Source organism: Schistocerca piceifrons, chromosome 1 (genome assembly GCF_021461385.2).
Source record: "Schistocerca piceifrons isolate TAMUIC-IGC-003096 chromosome 1, iqSchPice1.1, whole genome shotgun sequence".
Lineage (NCBI taxonomy): Eukaryota > Metazoa > Arthropoda > Insecta > Orthoptera > Acrididae > Schistocerca > Schistocerca piceifrons.
Genome location: NC_060138.1, coordinates 347,894,602 through 347,913,059, shown reverse-complemented (window position 1 = coordinate 347,913,059; position 18,458 = coordinate 347,894,602). Strand labels below are relative to the sequence as shown.

General features: G+C 42.4%; 1 protein-coding gene across 1 annotated transcript in view; it reads right to left on the bottom strand.

Moving 5' to 3' along the window:
• Positions 1–696: 696 nt before the first annotated feature.
• Positions 697–18,458, bottom strand: part of LOC124720473 — a 366,010-nt gene continuing 348,248 nt past the window's right edge. Inside the window, exon 3 of the mRNA XM_047245862.1 lies at positions 697–780. Coding sequence (XP_047101818.1) covers positions 697–780 — 84 coding nt within the window. The remainder of the gene's footprint in view (positions 781–18,458) is intronic.

Below are 18,458 nucleotides of genomic sequence, written 5' to 3'. Positions count from 1 at the left end.
CTGCGAAAGGTGGATATACACTGTACTAGTGCCGACATTGTGCATGCTCTGTTGCCTGTGTCTATGTGCCTGTGGTTCTGTCAGTGTGATCATGTGATGTATCTGACCATAGGAATGTGTCAATAAAGTTTCCCCTTCCTGGGACAATGAATTCACGGTGTTCTTATTTCAATTTCCAGGAGTGTATATAAAAATGTCAATCAGCCTACACCAAACACGGAAAAGTTTCAGTATTCAGAAAATCGGATTAGATTGAATGTATTATTCAAATGTTTGGTAATATCCGTAATTCTAAATCAATATCTGTTGCTTCTTGTTCTTTAAAAACTCGTCACATTCAGCCCACATAAGCCTAAACAGTGTTACTATCTTTAATTCAAAAATTAGGAACTTGATTTTCACCTACAATGTAGGCAGTACGGCTGTGAGGCCCCTGACCACGCGAGGCCCGTAGCATGCATGTGACACTGGGATAAAGTGTCCCTGTGTATTATGCCGTATTTCGGTGCGGAAGTCAGATTTTACGCAGGGGGTAAGCATATCAAGTGACGGCCATACTCCTCAGGAGAGCCTGTAAAATGTCGTGCCGGTTACTGGTGCCACAGGGACTACTGTGGTGGCTGTTGCGTTGGTACTAGCGGACATCAGGTGCGAGGGCGTGCTGTGCGGGCAGCCTAAGCAGGGTGCTGCAGGCGCTTATGTCTGTGCTCTTACCTCGTCCGGCGGGATGTAAGCACTCGGCCCGTGGATCGTCGGGTGCGGCACTGGTAACCCCCTCTCCTGCAACAAAGAACAGCGCAAGCCAGTTAAATACAAGAGCGCACTCAGAAACTGTCTATACTATATAGCATTCCAGGAAGTCCACTACACAGGGTGGTCTTGATGTAAGCAGCCAATCTGCTAAGACTTTAACAGGTGGATAAACAGAAATTTAAAGGCAAATAATTTGAGATGGGAGACGGGAAAAACCTGTAAGGCTATGTTACCAAAATAGCGGCATCGTCAGAAGCAGCTTCCTTCGATGCAGCTCTTAAATTTCAAATGGCTTGAGGGTCATGTGAACAATGAAACAGATAGGGAATTACACGAGGAAAAGAATGTTGCCTTTCATTTGATGTTTCTTATTTTTCGAGCAACGCTACCTCGTCTGACCATCCTTCAGCCACTGTACAGTAGTGAAACTTACCGCCGAATTCTATGGAACATCGTCCTTAAAGGCCCTTTACCTGCAGCAGTTAGACGAAGATGTGCTGCCGTCAGCAAGACATTGTCAGCACGATGGTGCCGGGCTCCCGCTCCCCCACCTCCACCTCCACCACACGTCTCCATTACGGGCTAACGGTCCGGGCATACCTGGATAGCCACGTTGTCAAGAGATGCATAGGTCGTTGAGGTCCCCACGTTTAGGCCCCATAGTGTTTCTGGAGACAGTTGAAGGCAGTTGTGTATGCAGATATGATGAGAAACCATGCACAACTCAGGGAGCGGATTGTTAATGCTTGTGCTCGCATTTCAGTTCATGTGTTCAAAGCCAATGAGTAATTGGTGAAGGGGTTAACCAGCACATTACAATGTGCTCGATAACGCGTGGGACACCATAAAAATGTGCGTGCATGAGATTTGGTAAGACTATGTTCAAATGAAAGGTGCAGTTTATTTCCTCGTGTAATTCTCTTTGCTGTTGCATATGACCCCTTTCTACTTGAAAATTACGAGCTGCCTCCAAGGACGAGGCTTCCAATGAGGCCGACATAGTCGTAACAGAGTCAGAAGTTTTCCCTCCTCTCTTCAGTCGGATGGTATTTCGCTTTAAATTTCTGTTTATCCGCATGCTTATATTCTAGATGGGTAGTACCCAGCCAATGGACCAATCTGTAGCCACGTAGCTGAAGCGTCTGCCTCATTACAATTTGTTCCATTTTATACATACACGGAACGTGATATAAAAATACAGTCTCCACAATCAAGACTGTATTTTTATCTCAAATCTTGTAGTGGTTGCTGTATCAGCCGCAGCGATGGAATGAAAGAAATCTTACATAGAATGTCCTAGCAAATACCAGTATTCCCCAAAAATTAAGGCCCAGAACATTCCAGAAGAGAAATATGTTGAAACAAGAACAACTGCAGGAGACAAGGAACGAACCGGTAATCCGCTAGTCACGAACTTCTGTCGCTACATCACAATGGACGACCCACGGCACGAGGCAGTATGTACCCAGCCAGCGGAAAAGTTTCGAGACTTCGTTAATAAAAAAATAAATGTTAAGAAGGTGGCTTTAATATTTCAAGTTCTCTACGTAGTCTCCCCTCCGTCCCACAACCACCGCTTGAGTACAACGTACAGGACGTTCGTATATTATATGAGACTGCGAGGAAAATCCTCCTTTGGCATGTCGTTCAACTTGTACATTACATTGGCTTGAATGTCGGTTATGTTGCCGAAGCACTGACCATTCACGTGCATTTCTGTGCTTTCTCGTTTTGTAGTAGGTTGGTATTGGTAACACCATTTTTGTCACCCGTAATTATTTTTTTCCAAAAAAGAAGTGTCTCCATTTTGCATTTCAATCACGTCATGGCAGGCGTCCATGCATCATTACTTTTGTTCGGGAGTCAAGGTTTGCGGTACAGACTTCACACACATTTGTACCTTTTTTGAAATATTCTATGGAGTTTGCGTAACACTTCATTTAGACGTGTTGCTCCATTGCGATTTGAGACACAATAACCTTAAATGCTAATCCGTCCACTGCTTAACACTGCTTCTTCGCTTACTGACTCTTTGAATTCACGCCTGTTATTCACAGTTGTTTCACTACTGACTGATTGAATACACAACTATTGGTTTCGACTGTAACTTCAAGCTGCTACCGAAGTTACAGCTTTGACGTCGCTTATACGCCATGGAATGAAACCTTTCAGGCGGACGGTATACGCTGTTTAATATTTCCAAATATAACGCATGATAACACTGATATTGGCTGAAAATTCAACATAACCGAAATCAGTGAAGGTTCAAATGTCTCTAAGCACTATGAGACTTAACATCAGAGGTCATCAGTCCCCTAGACTTAGAACTACTTAAACCTAATTAACCTGAGGACATCACACACATCCGTGCCCGAGGCAGGATTCGAACTTGCGACCGTAGCAGCAGCGCGGTTCCGGACTGAAGCGCCTAGAACCGTTCGGCCACAGCGGCCGGCATCTGTTAAGACCAATATAAAAATTTTCACACGAATACACCCACAGCTACACAAGAAACAAATGTGGCACATACAATGAACTTATTGTAACTCCCAAAAAGCGTCAACCCTTAGCTTAAGCAGCTTCTTGACAGCTGCAGCTCGTGACGTAATTATTCGAACGTCAAGTAAGTGTACGTTATAGTGACTACGTAACTCAAGCTCAATTAATTAACATACAATACACTAGCGAGCCGCCCAGGTTTCACACGGGTAGAACTAAGTAGTATCTGTGGCCAGAGGACTTGTTTATAAGATGCAGTAGGGAGCGAAGTAATGCATGTCGCTCTCGATGAGAGCTACGTTGCGTGTCGCTTTCAAAATGAAGTTTCCAAATAGCGAATTATAGCCGGATGTTCTCGAGACGCAGCAAGTCTCGCTTCACGACCTTCATTGTATTCTTGAGACCGCATAGTCTTTTATGTTACAGCCATTATGGTGTATTGAGAAAGACTCCATCATATGTTAGGCATCTTCACTCGTAAACAAGTGAAAAGTAGGTACCTATGTCACAAAACCAAGAAGCCAAATATAAATAAAATCTGTCGAAAGAAGCGAAGCAGTTTCGTTAAGATTTTAATACATAAAGCGACATCAGTGAATTTACTTGACTTGGATGTACGGATTTAATGTCAGTCTGTATTAGTGAAAGTAATATTGTGGTATTTAATTCTGTTCACAAGGTAAACTTCCGAAAATACTTGTGTCTCAGAGGTAAAAAGCTAACAGCTGTATCTATTGGTTCTTTGATGTACTACGCCGTGATGACCGTCTCACTGATCTGTCCAAAATACTAAGCTCACCAACACCTAAAATGTTAAATTAACTTTTTTTTTCGTGATCCGATTTTTATGCAATAAGGAGTATATGTTGTCCCAAGCCACGCTCAAGTTATCTGTGAAAACCCCACGAGAACTCGTTTAGTAGTTTTGGATATTACCGTGTTCAGAGAGAGATACAAAATTTTTGAAAATAGTTTTCTTGTTTTCTGTAATACTCTCTACATCAACTGCAATCACCATTTGGCAATTTTTTTTTATTGTACAGACAACGGTTTTAGAGTTTTATTATTAGTTTAAGTTTTCACCGAAAGGTCGCGGGATCGAATCCTTGTCGAACCACGGAAAATTTCAGTCTGTCTTTAATTTAGCTGTCATATCGGAATGACGCTAAGGTTTACCAGGAATGGTCGTGGTTCAGAGTCGGCGGTAAACTGGAGGCCCCGTTTCCTCGGCAAGACCACTGTGATAGATTACGGACACACATTCGCGGAAAGGGTGTTTAACTGAAAGACTTGCACCAGGACATTGGGCCACAAGGAATTTTATTATTATTATTATTTTATTATTCTGTAGAAAAGGGTTGTATAGCGTTATGACCACCGACTACTATCGATATAAACCCGTCTGGCGATAGCAGTGTTACATGGCTAGGAATGACTGCTAGTCGGACACAGGCGCGGTGCATGTAATATCAGTGAGTGTGTAGAATGGCGAAGGTGCGTGACCTTTGACCGAGGGCAGCTTGTGAAGGTCCGGAGACTCAGCCTAAGTATTTCGGAAACTACACGACTCGTCGGGTGTTCGACGAGTGCTGCGATGAATGTCTTCAACAGTGGTGGAACCAAGGTGAAACCACGTCCTCACGCCGTGTTGTTGGGCGGCCACCCCTCATTACAGATGTCGGACGTCGTAGGCTGGGCAGACTGGTGAAACAAGACAGGCGGCGAATTGTGACTGAACTCACATCAGACTTTAATGCTGGACAGAGTACGAGTATTTATCGACACACAGCGCACGGAACACTCCTAACGATGAGCCTCCGCAGCCGACGACCCATGCATGTGCCAATGTCAACACCACGTCATGGGCAGCTACGACTGAAATGGGCACGTGACCATCGGCACTAGACGTTGTCGCATTGGGAGAGCGTTGCATTGTCTAATGAATCCCGATACCTTCTTCCTCATGCCGATGGGAGAGCGCCAATCTGTCGTCTTCCGGCGGAACAGCTCCTTGACACCTGTTCTGTGGGATGGAGACAAACTGGCGGCGGCTCCATTATGCTCTGGAGAACATTCACGTTGGCACCCATGGGCCCATTGTAGCTCGTGCAACGCACCGTGACGGCCAAGGAGTATCGTACACTGGTTGCAGACCGCGTACACCCCTTCATGACGATCATGTTTCCGGAAGACAGTGACGTTTTTCAGTTAGATAATGGGCCGTGTAAAAAAGGCCTGAAGCGTGACGGAGTGGTTCGAGGAATATGGTATCGAGTTTCATTTGATGTGCTGCCCCCCCTTCCCCCCCAGCTCGCCATATCTGAACCCAATCGAATACATCTGGTATTTGATTGAATGTAGCGTCAGAGTTCGTCGCCCCCTTCCCCAGAATTTACCGGAATTAAGTGAGTGTGTGTGTGTGTGTGTGTGTGTGTGTGTGTGTGTGTGTGTGTGTGTGTGTGTGAGCGCGCGCGCAGATATGGTGCCAACTCCCTTCAGCGACCTACCAAGGTCTCATTCCTTCCAAGCCACGATGTGTCGCCGCTGTTATCCGTGCCAAAGGTGGACATAGGGGCTATTAGGTCGGTGGTTAGAATGTTCCGGCTGATCAGTGTGTAGATCAAAATAATGTTTGGAAGGTATTAATTCAATTGGTTCCACATGCGGATTATGTTCTGATAAACTGGACTACTATTATTGGTTGTTTTCGTAACTGAATTAGTACGTCATACTATCATGCTTGAGATATTGGCTGTGGATAATGTATTGATCTGCTGAATCGTTGAGCTTTCTACAAAAAAAGGACACTGATTGTTAATACCTGAAATTTTCTTCTGTTTGTTAATTTCGAAAAATTACAAACGTGTATTTTGGAAAATAATGGTTTTGTTGTTCCCTTAATCTCATACTGATGATTTTCCTTTTATATTGCGCCAAATTTCCTCTGCTAATATCTCTGGGAACTAAATAAAAGTTGTGAAAGAACATTATTCTGTACCCTAGTACCCTACCGCTACCTGTCCTTCCTTTACTAGCTTTTCAACCACCTACACAATCCCAGAGACAGCAAGCACAGGTAAGTCGCAAAACTATCGCAATATCAGCTCAGAATCTCATGCACACTAGTTGCCGATAAGGTTAATAGACAGAAGAATGAAAAAGAAAACAGAGGATCTGTTAGATAAGAGCTAGTTTCGTTTGAGGAAAGGTAAAATGAAAACAAGACTTATGAAAAATAAAGACACGTTCATAGAATTTGTCCACCTAGAAAAAGTGTTCTATTCGTAAAATGGTACAAAATGTTCGAAATTCCCAGGAAAATCGGTGTAAGCTATAAGGAAAGACGGGTAATATACAACACTTACAGAACCAAGACTGAAAATAAAAACGGAAGACTAAGAACCAAGTGCTCGGATTAGGAAGGGCTACAAGACAGGGATGTAGTCTTTCACCACTACTCCTCAATCATTACATCGAAGAAGTGATGAAGTTCAATTGTGGAACTTACATTCAGGTTGAAAGGATATCAATGGTAAGATTATTGATGACATTGCTGTCTTCACTGTAAATGAGGAAGGAACGGAGGCCTTGTCGAACGGAATGAACACAGACGAAGCAAGGAAGACATAAAAATCAGACTGGTACAGGATAAGGGCGCATTCCTCGCCAACACAGGTCTCCCAGTATCTCTCATCAACCTTAATCTGAGGGAGAATTTTCTGAAACTGTACGTCTAGAGCACAGTATCGTACCGTAGTAAATCATGGACTGTGGGACAATCAAAAAGGAAGAGAAGCGTTTGTAATACGGTGCTACCTAAAAAGAAAACTAGGTGGACGGGTAACGTAAGAACTAAGGAAGTTCTCTGAATAACAGACGGGGAGTGGAACACGCAGAAAACATTAACAAGAAGAGTGGACACGAGGGTAGGACATGTGTAAATACATCAATAAATAAGTTCCCTGGTACTCGAGGGAGCTGCAGAGACTAAAAACTGTAGGCGAAGACAGAGACTCGGGTATATTCAACAAATAACCTAGGACGTTGGGTCGAAGTGCTGCTCCGAGATGAGGTTCGCACAGGAGGGGAATTCGTGGCGAGTCGCAACGAATCAGTTATAAGATTGACGACAAAAAATAAGACAACTTGTTTTTGGTCGTCAGTAAAGGTAAAAGGTAACTAAAACCGAAAACTTGATTTGTATGTTGGTAACTTACATAATAAAAATGTGAAAACTGATGGGTATGAAAAGAAACACAAAACTTGAGATTATCTTATGTCGTAGTCGAATGCGTATGCTATGTTGCTCTGTTTCAAAGGAATCAATTTTCAATATGTAAAAAGTATTTTAGAAAACCAAAGCGGTTTTATTCAGAAACTACTGATCAACTATCGTTCGAGAGCTTGTTATCAATCAATGTTGAGAGAGAATTTTATCATATGTACCAGAACGTTTCTTCCAGCCGTTCTTCTGGAGACGTTCAGTCTTCACTCCAGCATTCATTTGGCAATGGAGGTGATGAGGAATCAACAACTACTTTTTTGGACGTATTGGTAACGGGAAATGTTGAAAACCTGGGCAGCAAGGTGAGTCGCAAAGTGGTAACTGTGAGCGTACCGAACAATCCGCCTTACATAGTATACGAACATCGAAGTAGCACGCCGGAGCTACTAACTCAGTAACCGAAGCATTTTCGCCGGAATTGGGCTTTGTCGCCAGCACAGACTGAAATCAGGAAATGTGTATCGGGGCCCGCGTCCGTTACAGGACAATGCGGTATCGCAATTGAAACTGCGCTATGACGAACGTGGTAGCGCTTCTGTGAATGCTTGAAATTTTGGTAGCAGTGTGGTTCACATGTTGTGAAGTAGCAGAAGGAAGTATCTTTATACTAGTGTGATGCATCCACTTGTCACCTGCACTGAATTATAATCCAGATATCTATGACTGTATCACTGAGAAATATCAGTTGCACTACAAAGACTGAACTGTACCTATTGAGCAGAAACTTGTTAACTGACAGTACCACTTCAGTATTTGTAGGCTTTATTGCGGTACTAGATTGCGAGATATTCGGAACTTACTCGTTCAATCGTGAAACGCGAAGAGTTAGTGCTGATCACACACATGTTTAACCCTTTTCATACGTGCAGTGCAGCTGCTTATTTCATTTAAGAATTTTCAGTATATGCAGGAGTATTTCTAACAAGAGAACCTCCCCATCGCACCCCTCTCAGACTTGGTTATAAGTTGGCACAGTGGATAGGCCTTGAAAAACTGAACACAGATCAATCGAGAAAACAGGAAGAAGTTGTGTGGAACTATGAAGAAATAAGCAAAATATACAAACTGAGTAGTCCATGTGCAAGATATGCAACATCAAGGACAATACGAGCCAATGAACGCCGTGGTCCCGTGGTTAGCGTGAGTAGCTGCGGAACGAGAGGTCCTTGGTTCAAGTCTTACTTCGAGTGAAAATTTTACTTTATTTATTTTCGCAAAGTTATGATCTGTCCGTTCGTTCACTGACGTCTCTGTTCACTGTAATAGGTTTAGTGTCTGTGCTTTGCGACCGCACCGCAAAAGCGTGCGACCGTGCGATTAGTAGACGCTTTTGCGGTGCGGTCGCAAAGCACAGACACTAAACTTATTACAGTGAACAGAGACGTCAGTGAACGAACGGACAGATCATAACTTTGCGAAAATAAAGTAAAATTTTCACTCGAGGGAAGACTTGAACCAATGACCTCTCGTTCCGCAGCTGCTCACGCTAACCACGGGACCACGGCGTTCGTTGGCTCGTATTGTCCTTGATGTTGCCTATCTTGCACATGGACTACTCAGTTTGTATATTTTGCTTGTTTCTTCATAGTTCCACACAACTTCTTCCTGTTTTCTCGATTGACCTGTGTTCAGTTTTTCAAGGCCTATCACTGTGCCAACTTATAACTAAATCTGAGGGGGGTGCGATGAGGAGGTTACCTAGTAAGCATGTAGTGTTATTCGGGACTCACCATGCTACCTACATAGTTAACACTCTCAGACACGAATTGTTGCAGCCTATGTACTATCTAAAGGAGTATGTTTGATATAAATTATGTTGATGTCTCGATTGAATTAAACTAACATATAACTGCACCACGCGCACGTCGTTTAGTAATGCGCGATGTACGGGTATAGGCATCGCCGTGGAATCTGCGAACAAATTCAATACCGCTACATAAAGAACGGCACTTACATATCCACGCAATCATCCTAATCTTCACGTGGGTCATGAAAGATGCTGCATTAGTTAAATGAAAATGAACGTTAAGTAAAGAATAATTTAAGCAACATGGAAAGAATGTGACTCGTGGAAGTATCTAAAATTGACAAGCTATAGTCTCATGTGCGAATCGAATATGCGATCCGTGGCTTCAGCACTGCAAGGTGAAAAATCTGGAGTGCGCTTTAAGGAACAATTGTTTGAATAAGAATGTTGACAGTGTCATCACATCCGAAACACAATGACAAACCACAAGATGAAGTACTAGGAACCACACTTTCGCTAGAGATCTCCATGTGATCGCTGAGGCATACCAAGCGTGTGTGAAGTAGCCGCCCGCGCCAGCAGCAGCCGACAGCGAAATCACTTCTTCTCAGCCAGGATCCCAACACGCATTCTACTTTTTATATAGTAAGGACTCTCAGAACGTAACTGATAACATGACCCGATTTATCGTATATAATGAAAGCTCAGAACAAAGACGGCGTAAAAACGGAAGAAACTCTAAGAGTGTTTTGGAGTGGCAAAGGAGATGGGGCACCCACTCTCAACAGCGTCTGAAGTATACCGCATATCACACACTAGTGGAAATGTGTACATTGTGAGTACAGGACTATCTATTGACAACACAATCACGTAACATAACCAGCATTGCAAAGTCGGGCCAATGAATAAAGTAGCCGGGCCTGAATACGAGCAGAATGATACTGATGTCATACTAAAATTCAGCGATACACAAATGCTTCAGTTGTGTAGAGCTACCACCCACGTTTATTCCAGCAAACCACTGGCATTACTACAATACAACAACATAGAGGAAAGTCTGAACAGAAACTGAGCGTGATTCCCTCCCCCCTCCTCGTTTCCCTGCCGTGAATTTCCATGTCAAGCAACAAACTGGAAACCGAATCAGTAACTGCCGCTGAAGACTCGTAGACAATATCGACGAGGGAACATGTAATCTCTGACCACAGTCTCGATTACAGCCGACCGTAAGTTGTACAGGGTGAAACTTCGCCTATTCCATCTACTCGTTCTCATGAAATTTCAGAAAAATAGCTAAACAACCTACAGCCGAAGATATCAAGAAGAAAGCTCACCATATAAATCTAAATGGGTACAAGCCGAAGATATCAAGAAGAAAGCTCACCATATAAATCTAAATGGGTACAGTTATTGTAACCTAAGTGCTAAGATATCTATTTGCACCACCAATTTCAATTCCATTTCTTTTTTATATTGCCTAACGGGGACCACTTTACAGAAACTGCCCATCGTTTCTCTACAGAGGTGGATCAGTTGTAACTGACTTAAGAATTCGTCTTACTCAGACGATGTAATATTACCTATGAGAGTGCAACGAGGCACGATTTAGCCCACCAGATTTTATTGGTTCAAGAGGGAGAAGAAAATCGTCCGTGTCATTTCCAAAACAACTGTCGTTCAAATCGCTTTAAGCATTTTGCGAAAACTTCAGATTCGTTTTGGATATGGGGTCAGATGGGGGTTTAGAAGCACCTTTTCCTGAACGCCAGTCAAGAATCCTCCCCCTTTCCACGACCCCTCCATCTAATGGGTGTCCAGAAAGGGGCACCTTGATTTCAAAATTAAATATCTCGAAAACAAAAATCGATAGAGGAATGCAGTAAACGGTATGTTTATTGTGAAAGCTGTAAGAAGTTTATACAGCAGTTTGAAATAATAGTTACAAAAGCTGCTAACAAATGGCGCTGTACGCTGTACAGCTCATATCAGCATACATAAGTGAAATAATCGTATGAAAACAATCTCTGCAAACAATCACATCACAATGTTTTCAAAATGTTCACTATTGGCACTACAGAGGTGGCGCAAACGAAGAATGAAATTCGCCATCACATTTCGTAGTGCCTCAACCGAAATGGATTCACATGCCACAGAGATCGCCGACTGAAGCTCGTCCAGCGTGGCGGGATGCTTCGGGTAGACCATGTCTTTCACTGTGCCCCACAAAAAAAGTCACAGGGAGTCAAATTCGGCGAATATGGAGGCCAATCCATGCCTGCACCAGTAAATTTTGGATATTCCAAAGCAATAACTCGATTCCCGAAGTATTCCTCAAGAAAGCGAAACACTTGTTCGGTCCGATGTGGTCGGGCTCCATCTTGCATAAACCATTCAGTACCTGGTCGATCCTCTAACGCTTGCTGTGTGGCGACAAATTGTTCCAAACTTGCAACGTAACGTGCACCAGTGATCGTTTCTCGAATGAAAAAAGGGTCAATAATGCCTCTGCTGCATACTGCAGCCCACACAGTAACTTTAGGACAATACAGGGGTTTCGCTTCACACCAATATGGCTTTTCGGAACCCCAAAATCGCCAGTTCTGCTTATTCACGTATCCATTCAGGTGTAAGTGTGCTTCATCTGTAAACCAGATGCAGCCAACATCAAATCCTTCACTATCAATCATTATGAGCATCTAATTAGCAAAGGCAACCCTTTGCTGCACAGCTCGTACGGGTATGGCCTGGTGCATTTGAATTTTGAATGGAAACATGTGTAGGCTCTTTCTCAATATTTTCTGCGTGCTGGAACGCTTCAAACCAGTCTCAGATGCAATCATACGGACGGATGACATTGGATTTCACTGAATAATTTCAAAAACTGTGGCGATATTTTCAGGCGTAACTGCGGTTTGCTTGCGGCCAACATGCCCCACTAGATCATTAGTTACGCTGCCTGTTCGTTGAAATTTTGCGAAGAGCGTACAAATGGTTTTCGCATCGGGTCCTTTTGGAACATTAAATCGTGCTCGCCTTGTTGCTGTAGGACTCTCTTCTAACCTGTGGTACTGGTACTCTAGCACCAGAAAAACGCGTTGTCCAATGGAGTACATGGTTTTAATCTCTTCCTTCGGTACGCTAACCTCCTTTGTTTTAATCTCTTCCTTCGGTACGCTAACCTCCTTTCACGTTTCAATAGGGATCACTATTTATACTAGGCATTACGTATGGCAATTACAGTGCCATCTGTTAGCAGCTTTTGTAACTATTATTTCAAACTGTTGTATAAACTTCTTACAGATTTAACAATAAACATACCGTTTACTGCATTCCTCTTTCGATCTTTGTTTTCGAGATATTTAATTTTGAAATCAGGGAGCCCTTTTCTGGACACCCTGTATGAAAGCACTTCTAATCTCCGCGGGAGAAACAGACACAAACTGCATGGATTGCGAGTGCAACCAAATTTAGTAGGCATGTCCAGCAGTTCACACGACCGGAAGTGCCGCCATCTCGGACCTTTGGAGTATAAAGGAAGACCTGAGAGCTGTAACTGATCACTCTTTCGTGGTAGCAGAAAGTGTGAACACGGATTCCTCCGAAATACTAAACATCTCCTTGCTATTAGGAAGAAAAACGAAACCAGCCGACGATCGCTTTGGTTTGTGATAATTAGTGGAGAACCTGGGCAAATTTGTTACTAACACTGGCAATAAACGACAACGGAAGTGCTATGCTCCATAGCAAGAATAATTTAAATGTGTTTGAACATATAACGAAACCGTTTTGGAGTAACATTGTAGTAGAACCTGTGATAAAATGGGCTATGAAGATCAGTTAGAGAAGGGGCGATCTGTAATTTTAAAGGAGGAGATGTGTGAATCGTTTAACTGTCATCAATGTTGCAGATTCTCCAAGTTCGTCAATGTGCGACATGGGGTCAACACGAAGCTACCATTTCTCCTACATGGGAATGACACTTGACAGCAAGAGAAATACTGGAAAAAAGCAACAAGGAAGCTTTCTAAGCCATTACGTAGAAATATGAAAACCCTGTATATGAAGTGGAATCAGCTGGCGTTAAAATGGATGTTCTAATGAAAGAGCTGCCTGGAATATTGCAATAGCTACGTGTAGACGACTATCACCTTTTGGATTTGGACATAACGCACAATTGTTCTGGAATTTTTAATAAAATGAAGATTTACGAGTAGCCAATATCAGGCCACGACTTCTGCTCGGAAGGAAACCTCCAGGGAAACAGCGATGTGACTGTGGAGAGCGATAAGGGAGTTGGAATAAACCATTTAACGTGGATTTCCTCCAATTGCAAATATATACAGAATGCTCAGAAACAGCCCTAGCCATACAATTCAATAAATAAACTGACAAACCACGTGCTAGTTAAGACATTGAGGAATAAATCCCATGCTATCTGAAGGAGATTCGGGTATGACAGAGACTGAAATATAACCCTAAAGTAACCGAGGACCTTGGTGACAAGTACTACTCTGAGATGAAGAGGTTGTCGCACGAGAAAAGGTCGTGGTGAACAGCATCAACCCAACTGATGATCCCAAACAAAAATCAAATTTGATGGTATTTAGGAATATTACATGAATGAAAGCTATCCTGGGTACACAGAGAAATTTATTTGTGCTGTTATAACAAATTGAAGAGATTAATCGTTTTTAAACTGTTAATGACAAATGACTGTATTATGCACGCGGCAACACGAAATGTGAAATACGCCATTGTCGTTCCAGGTACACACTTCGTTCGGTACACACAAAGTTAAGTTCCGCAGCGAAATTGGTAGCAGAGCAACAGAGCGCCAGGAAGGTGGACTGTACTGTTTAGTAACGAAGCTGTTTTCTAGTCATAATTTTCATTATAATATACGAATATGCGTAAACCATGCAGTGACTGGGGCTACAGTGACTTAAGTCTCTAGGACCATTTTTCTCTTGCAGTTTCGTAGAGGATAAAGACATTTGCCGGAACGGGAGCCTACCTCGAAACCTAACCTTTCGCGGGAAACCCTCTCACTGAGTGAGCTGTTCGAACATGCATCGGGGACCGACCTGAAGTTGCAATCAGCAAATTACCTCGTTGCTGCGACTCTTATAATGCGCCAGCCAGGTTTTGTTTCCTTTTCTTTCCAAGCGAAGTGAAAGACTTCTTGCAGTACTTTGGTAATAAATTACGGCTGATATTAAGTTAAGTCGTTCACCGTTACTAGGTTTGTCATATCTTTAGCGTCTTCTACCAACTAAATACATTTCACATTAAGCTGACTATTTTAAGATAAACAATAAGCGGGCAGACATATATTTTTATTTTTTATTTACGTAAACATCTTCGTGGACGATATAATCTGCATCCTGGAAGAATACTAACTGTAGGAAATTGGATATTCTACTACTGGGTTGGAGAACTGAGCATGGAGTTCGAATTCGTGAGTCTTCAATATTTGCATTTTGTTATAGGAGTGTAACTTCTGATCCTGTAGCACTTTCCAAGAAGTGTCACTCGAAAAGCACACTTGTCGAATATGTAGACGGGCGCTTATTGATTGTGCTTCCCCTACATGGTACAGCACCATCTTTTCAAACACTGTAATGCGAAACCTCTTCTCTCGAAGGATCCTGTCTACAGAGGTTTCCACTTCAGATGACCATTATTACCAAATGTCCCTTTGCCGTTATACTGTTACACTATGTATCACATATAGCGTCTGCAAATTCCTGTGACGAGAAATTCCCCACAATCCACAGCCATTCTGAACCATACAAAAAAGTGATGAACGGGCCTGACGATTGTGTATTGTTTTGCAAGCTGGAACCACTAAAGTAAGTTTGTAGAGTAACTGGGTGCTATAGCAATTATAGCAGTTTACGAATACGTTCCTCACATGCATTCATTGGACACGTTCTCGTGTTGTATCACAAATGCTATCGCGATCGTTGATCCCTTACGCATTATTAAAAATTGAAATGCAGAATATTAATGTTCCATACTAAGTTTGTTTAATGTTTTGTTGTGAACTGGCTAGGTCATCGTCAGACAACTTAAAACTGAATAGACAGTCCACCCATCATTAGCGAGAGCTTCTATCTGTACAGACACTTATTTCTAAAGATACGTAATATTTAAGGATAATGCTGCTACACGAGAAACACAAAATTTGAATTCTTCATTTCCCATAGGTTCAAAATAAGATGTTTTATCTCTGAATGTTAGGTATCTTTGGAAATAACCGTACGAATACAGCTAGAAGCTCTCGCTGATGATGTTATGGACTGTCTGTTTAATTTTAATCTGTCTGACGATGTCCTATAAAGCTGAAATTCGGTTGACCACAAAATACGAAATAAATAATGTTTTGGAACACTAATACCGTGCAATCGTTTTTAAAATGTCTGCGTTCCTCCAATACCGACAGAATATTCCGTAACTACGAGTGCAGCATTCAGTCGAATGTTCGTATCGAAATTCATTTATCGACCACTTTCGAATGCTAGCCATCCATTTTCAAACCAAAATTATCGGCGAAATCACCACATCGTCAGTCTCAGGGTGACATAAATTTGGGTCTTATCTCAAAGTGCTCACTTTTCTTGTCTCCAAAACTGCTTTTTCTCCTTGCTTGCATTACAGTGAAGGAGCTACTATGAAATTATGTGAGAAGGTCTGTAAGCTGCGCAAAACGTTGTTGCGAATGAGGTAAGTGCGAACATGAGTACTTGGAAGGGGGCGAATGTCCCTACGGACGTCACGTGAGGCCTGGTTCGCTGAACCGCAAACTGCCAATTGGGGCCCCTGCCGTTCAATTTATGCGGCCGTAAATCTTCATAGCGCACTGGCTAGTGCCTGGGGCGGCTATCTGATAGATTTGACCGATCTAGCATTGCACATTGCCACAACTGTTGTCTGACTCTATACATGTTCGTATATTATGCGTTTCGTAAGACGCAGGTTATTATTTTCTACGCACGCCACTAGCTTCTCTCGAAAACACCGGGAAACCGGGACTTAATTTTACTGGAGGTGATGTGAACATTACGACAGGCATGTGCAGTGGACTTCTCTAATATTTCATAAAAGTTCAAGATGTGGAAACGAGGATTTCAGCAGATAATTCGCAAAAGACTGAGTACTTCAATAAGGTAAGGGACTCTAATATCGCCCACGCTCCTAATTTCATATTCCCTAGAAACTTTCGGTTTCCACAGATGGTAACAAAGGTCTAACTGCATGTACATGTGTGACCTCTGCCCGTTGAATTGTTGAGACAGTCTTTTGTCTGGAGGACGCGTAGCTCGCGTGTGAAAAGGAATTCAGTTTTTATGCAGAGGTGGGTTAGTGTAGCGGTCAAATTGACAGCTTGCAATTCCTAATGTGAGCACTAAGTTGCGTTCAATTATTGGCTTGTATTTCAGTCGTGTGTTTCATGTTCTGGTGTGTAATCGTTATAGTCAAGGGTTTGGCGAATGTTGCTGTAGCGGCCAATATAATAAATCAAAGGATGTTCGTAATTCCGTCTCCCGTGCCGTTCCTATTTTCGTCCCGGGGACGAAACTTCGAACTGTTATTGAACATTGAGTTTATTTACTATTTATAGAAATTACTAATTTTTGATGAGCGACAACGCAAGCGGGAGAGAAATGGATTCATTGCACGAAATGCTTAATTTGCTATCACGAAACACGCGGTTCATCTACGAAGACGTACACACAAATTCGTATGGTACACACTGTTGCAAGGCTGAAAAAGACTTGGAAAGATTTTTCATTCATGACATTCAATTGAGTCAATAGTGAAACTGTCTGTCAATGTTAGAAAGACAAAATGCGTATAAGATAATTGCAGTGCACACGATTTTTGTTGTAGGGGGTAATCGCTAAAACTTTTTTTAATATTTCTGTTTTTGAATGTTAACTTTTATGTGAAACACTGGCTTTAGAATGTTACAACAATTTAATTGTTACTGACTTTCAGGTGGAGCACAAATTTGCGGACATATAACAATATGTAACCTTTTCCGTAAGATTTCAAGGCTTAAACAGGTCTTAACGCACTGTAATGACAAAATTTGGGACCCCTACCTTACTCTTAACTAAGTTGTGTGTCGGAATAATAGTTGGACAGGCGTATTGCACGGTGGCACAATATGACATGAAGATGATAATAGGAGATGCCGGCACGGAGACGTGTAAGAACATGCCAAGAGGTCAGCAAAAGATCATCGCTTTTAACGCAGAGTCTCATGACAATGGGGCAAGACTCTGAGCCTACAGCAATGTTTAACATCACCAGCAAAATGTTCCAATACAAAAATATTCATTTAGGAACACGAAAATCTCCAAGAAGGAAGTATGCCCAATAGATCGACAGTTTATTGGCCGACTCATGATACCGTATTTACTCGAATCTAAGCCGCACTCGAATCTAAGCCGCACCTGAAAAATGAGAACGAAATAAAGGAAAAAAAATTTCCCGAATCTAAGCCGCACGTGAAATTTGAGACTCTAAACTCGAGAGGAGAGAAAAGTTTTAGGCCGTACCTCCAAATGGAAACAAAGGTGGTCCATTGTAACACAAGACACAATTTAGGTCGAATGAATCACGATACAGCTACAGTAGTTTGGTTCGAGTCGTAAGCTTAGCACTTAAGCTTTACCAGGTAGCCATTGCTACACGTCAGGTGCGCCGTCCGTTTTTATACGGGTACCGTTCCTTTTTCACGTGCTTCGTCTGGTTTGAATCGATTGCTTATTTTGCTTTGACCTGATAAGTGCCGTTCTCTTTGTTATAGGTGTTTGCGTCACTCTAAGCTGAAAATGCATTACTGTACTGTGTCGAGCATTGTTTGTCGCATTCTGATAGTGCGTGTTTACGGCCTGTCGCCGCTCGCGGCATGGCTCGCTTTTGTGCGCGGTATCGCCGCTTACAATAAAATAAAAGAGAGGAATTGTCTCTAACCGAAACAACGGCAAGAGACTGCTATTTGTTGTTATTTACACTGCTGCTTTCTTTGATAATGATCAACAAGAACCAAATAATAGACGGTGTATGATAGAATTTGTTCCGAACGAGACTTTAGCGAAAATTTTTCTCCGTTTGAAAATACACTCCTGGAAATGGAAAAAAGAACACATTGACACCGGTGTG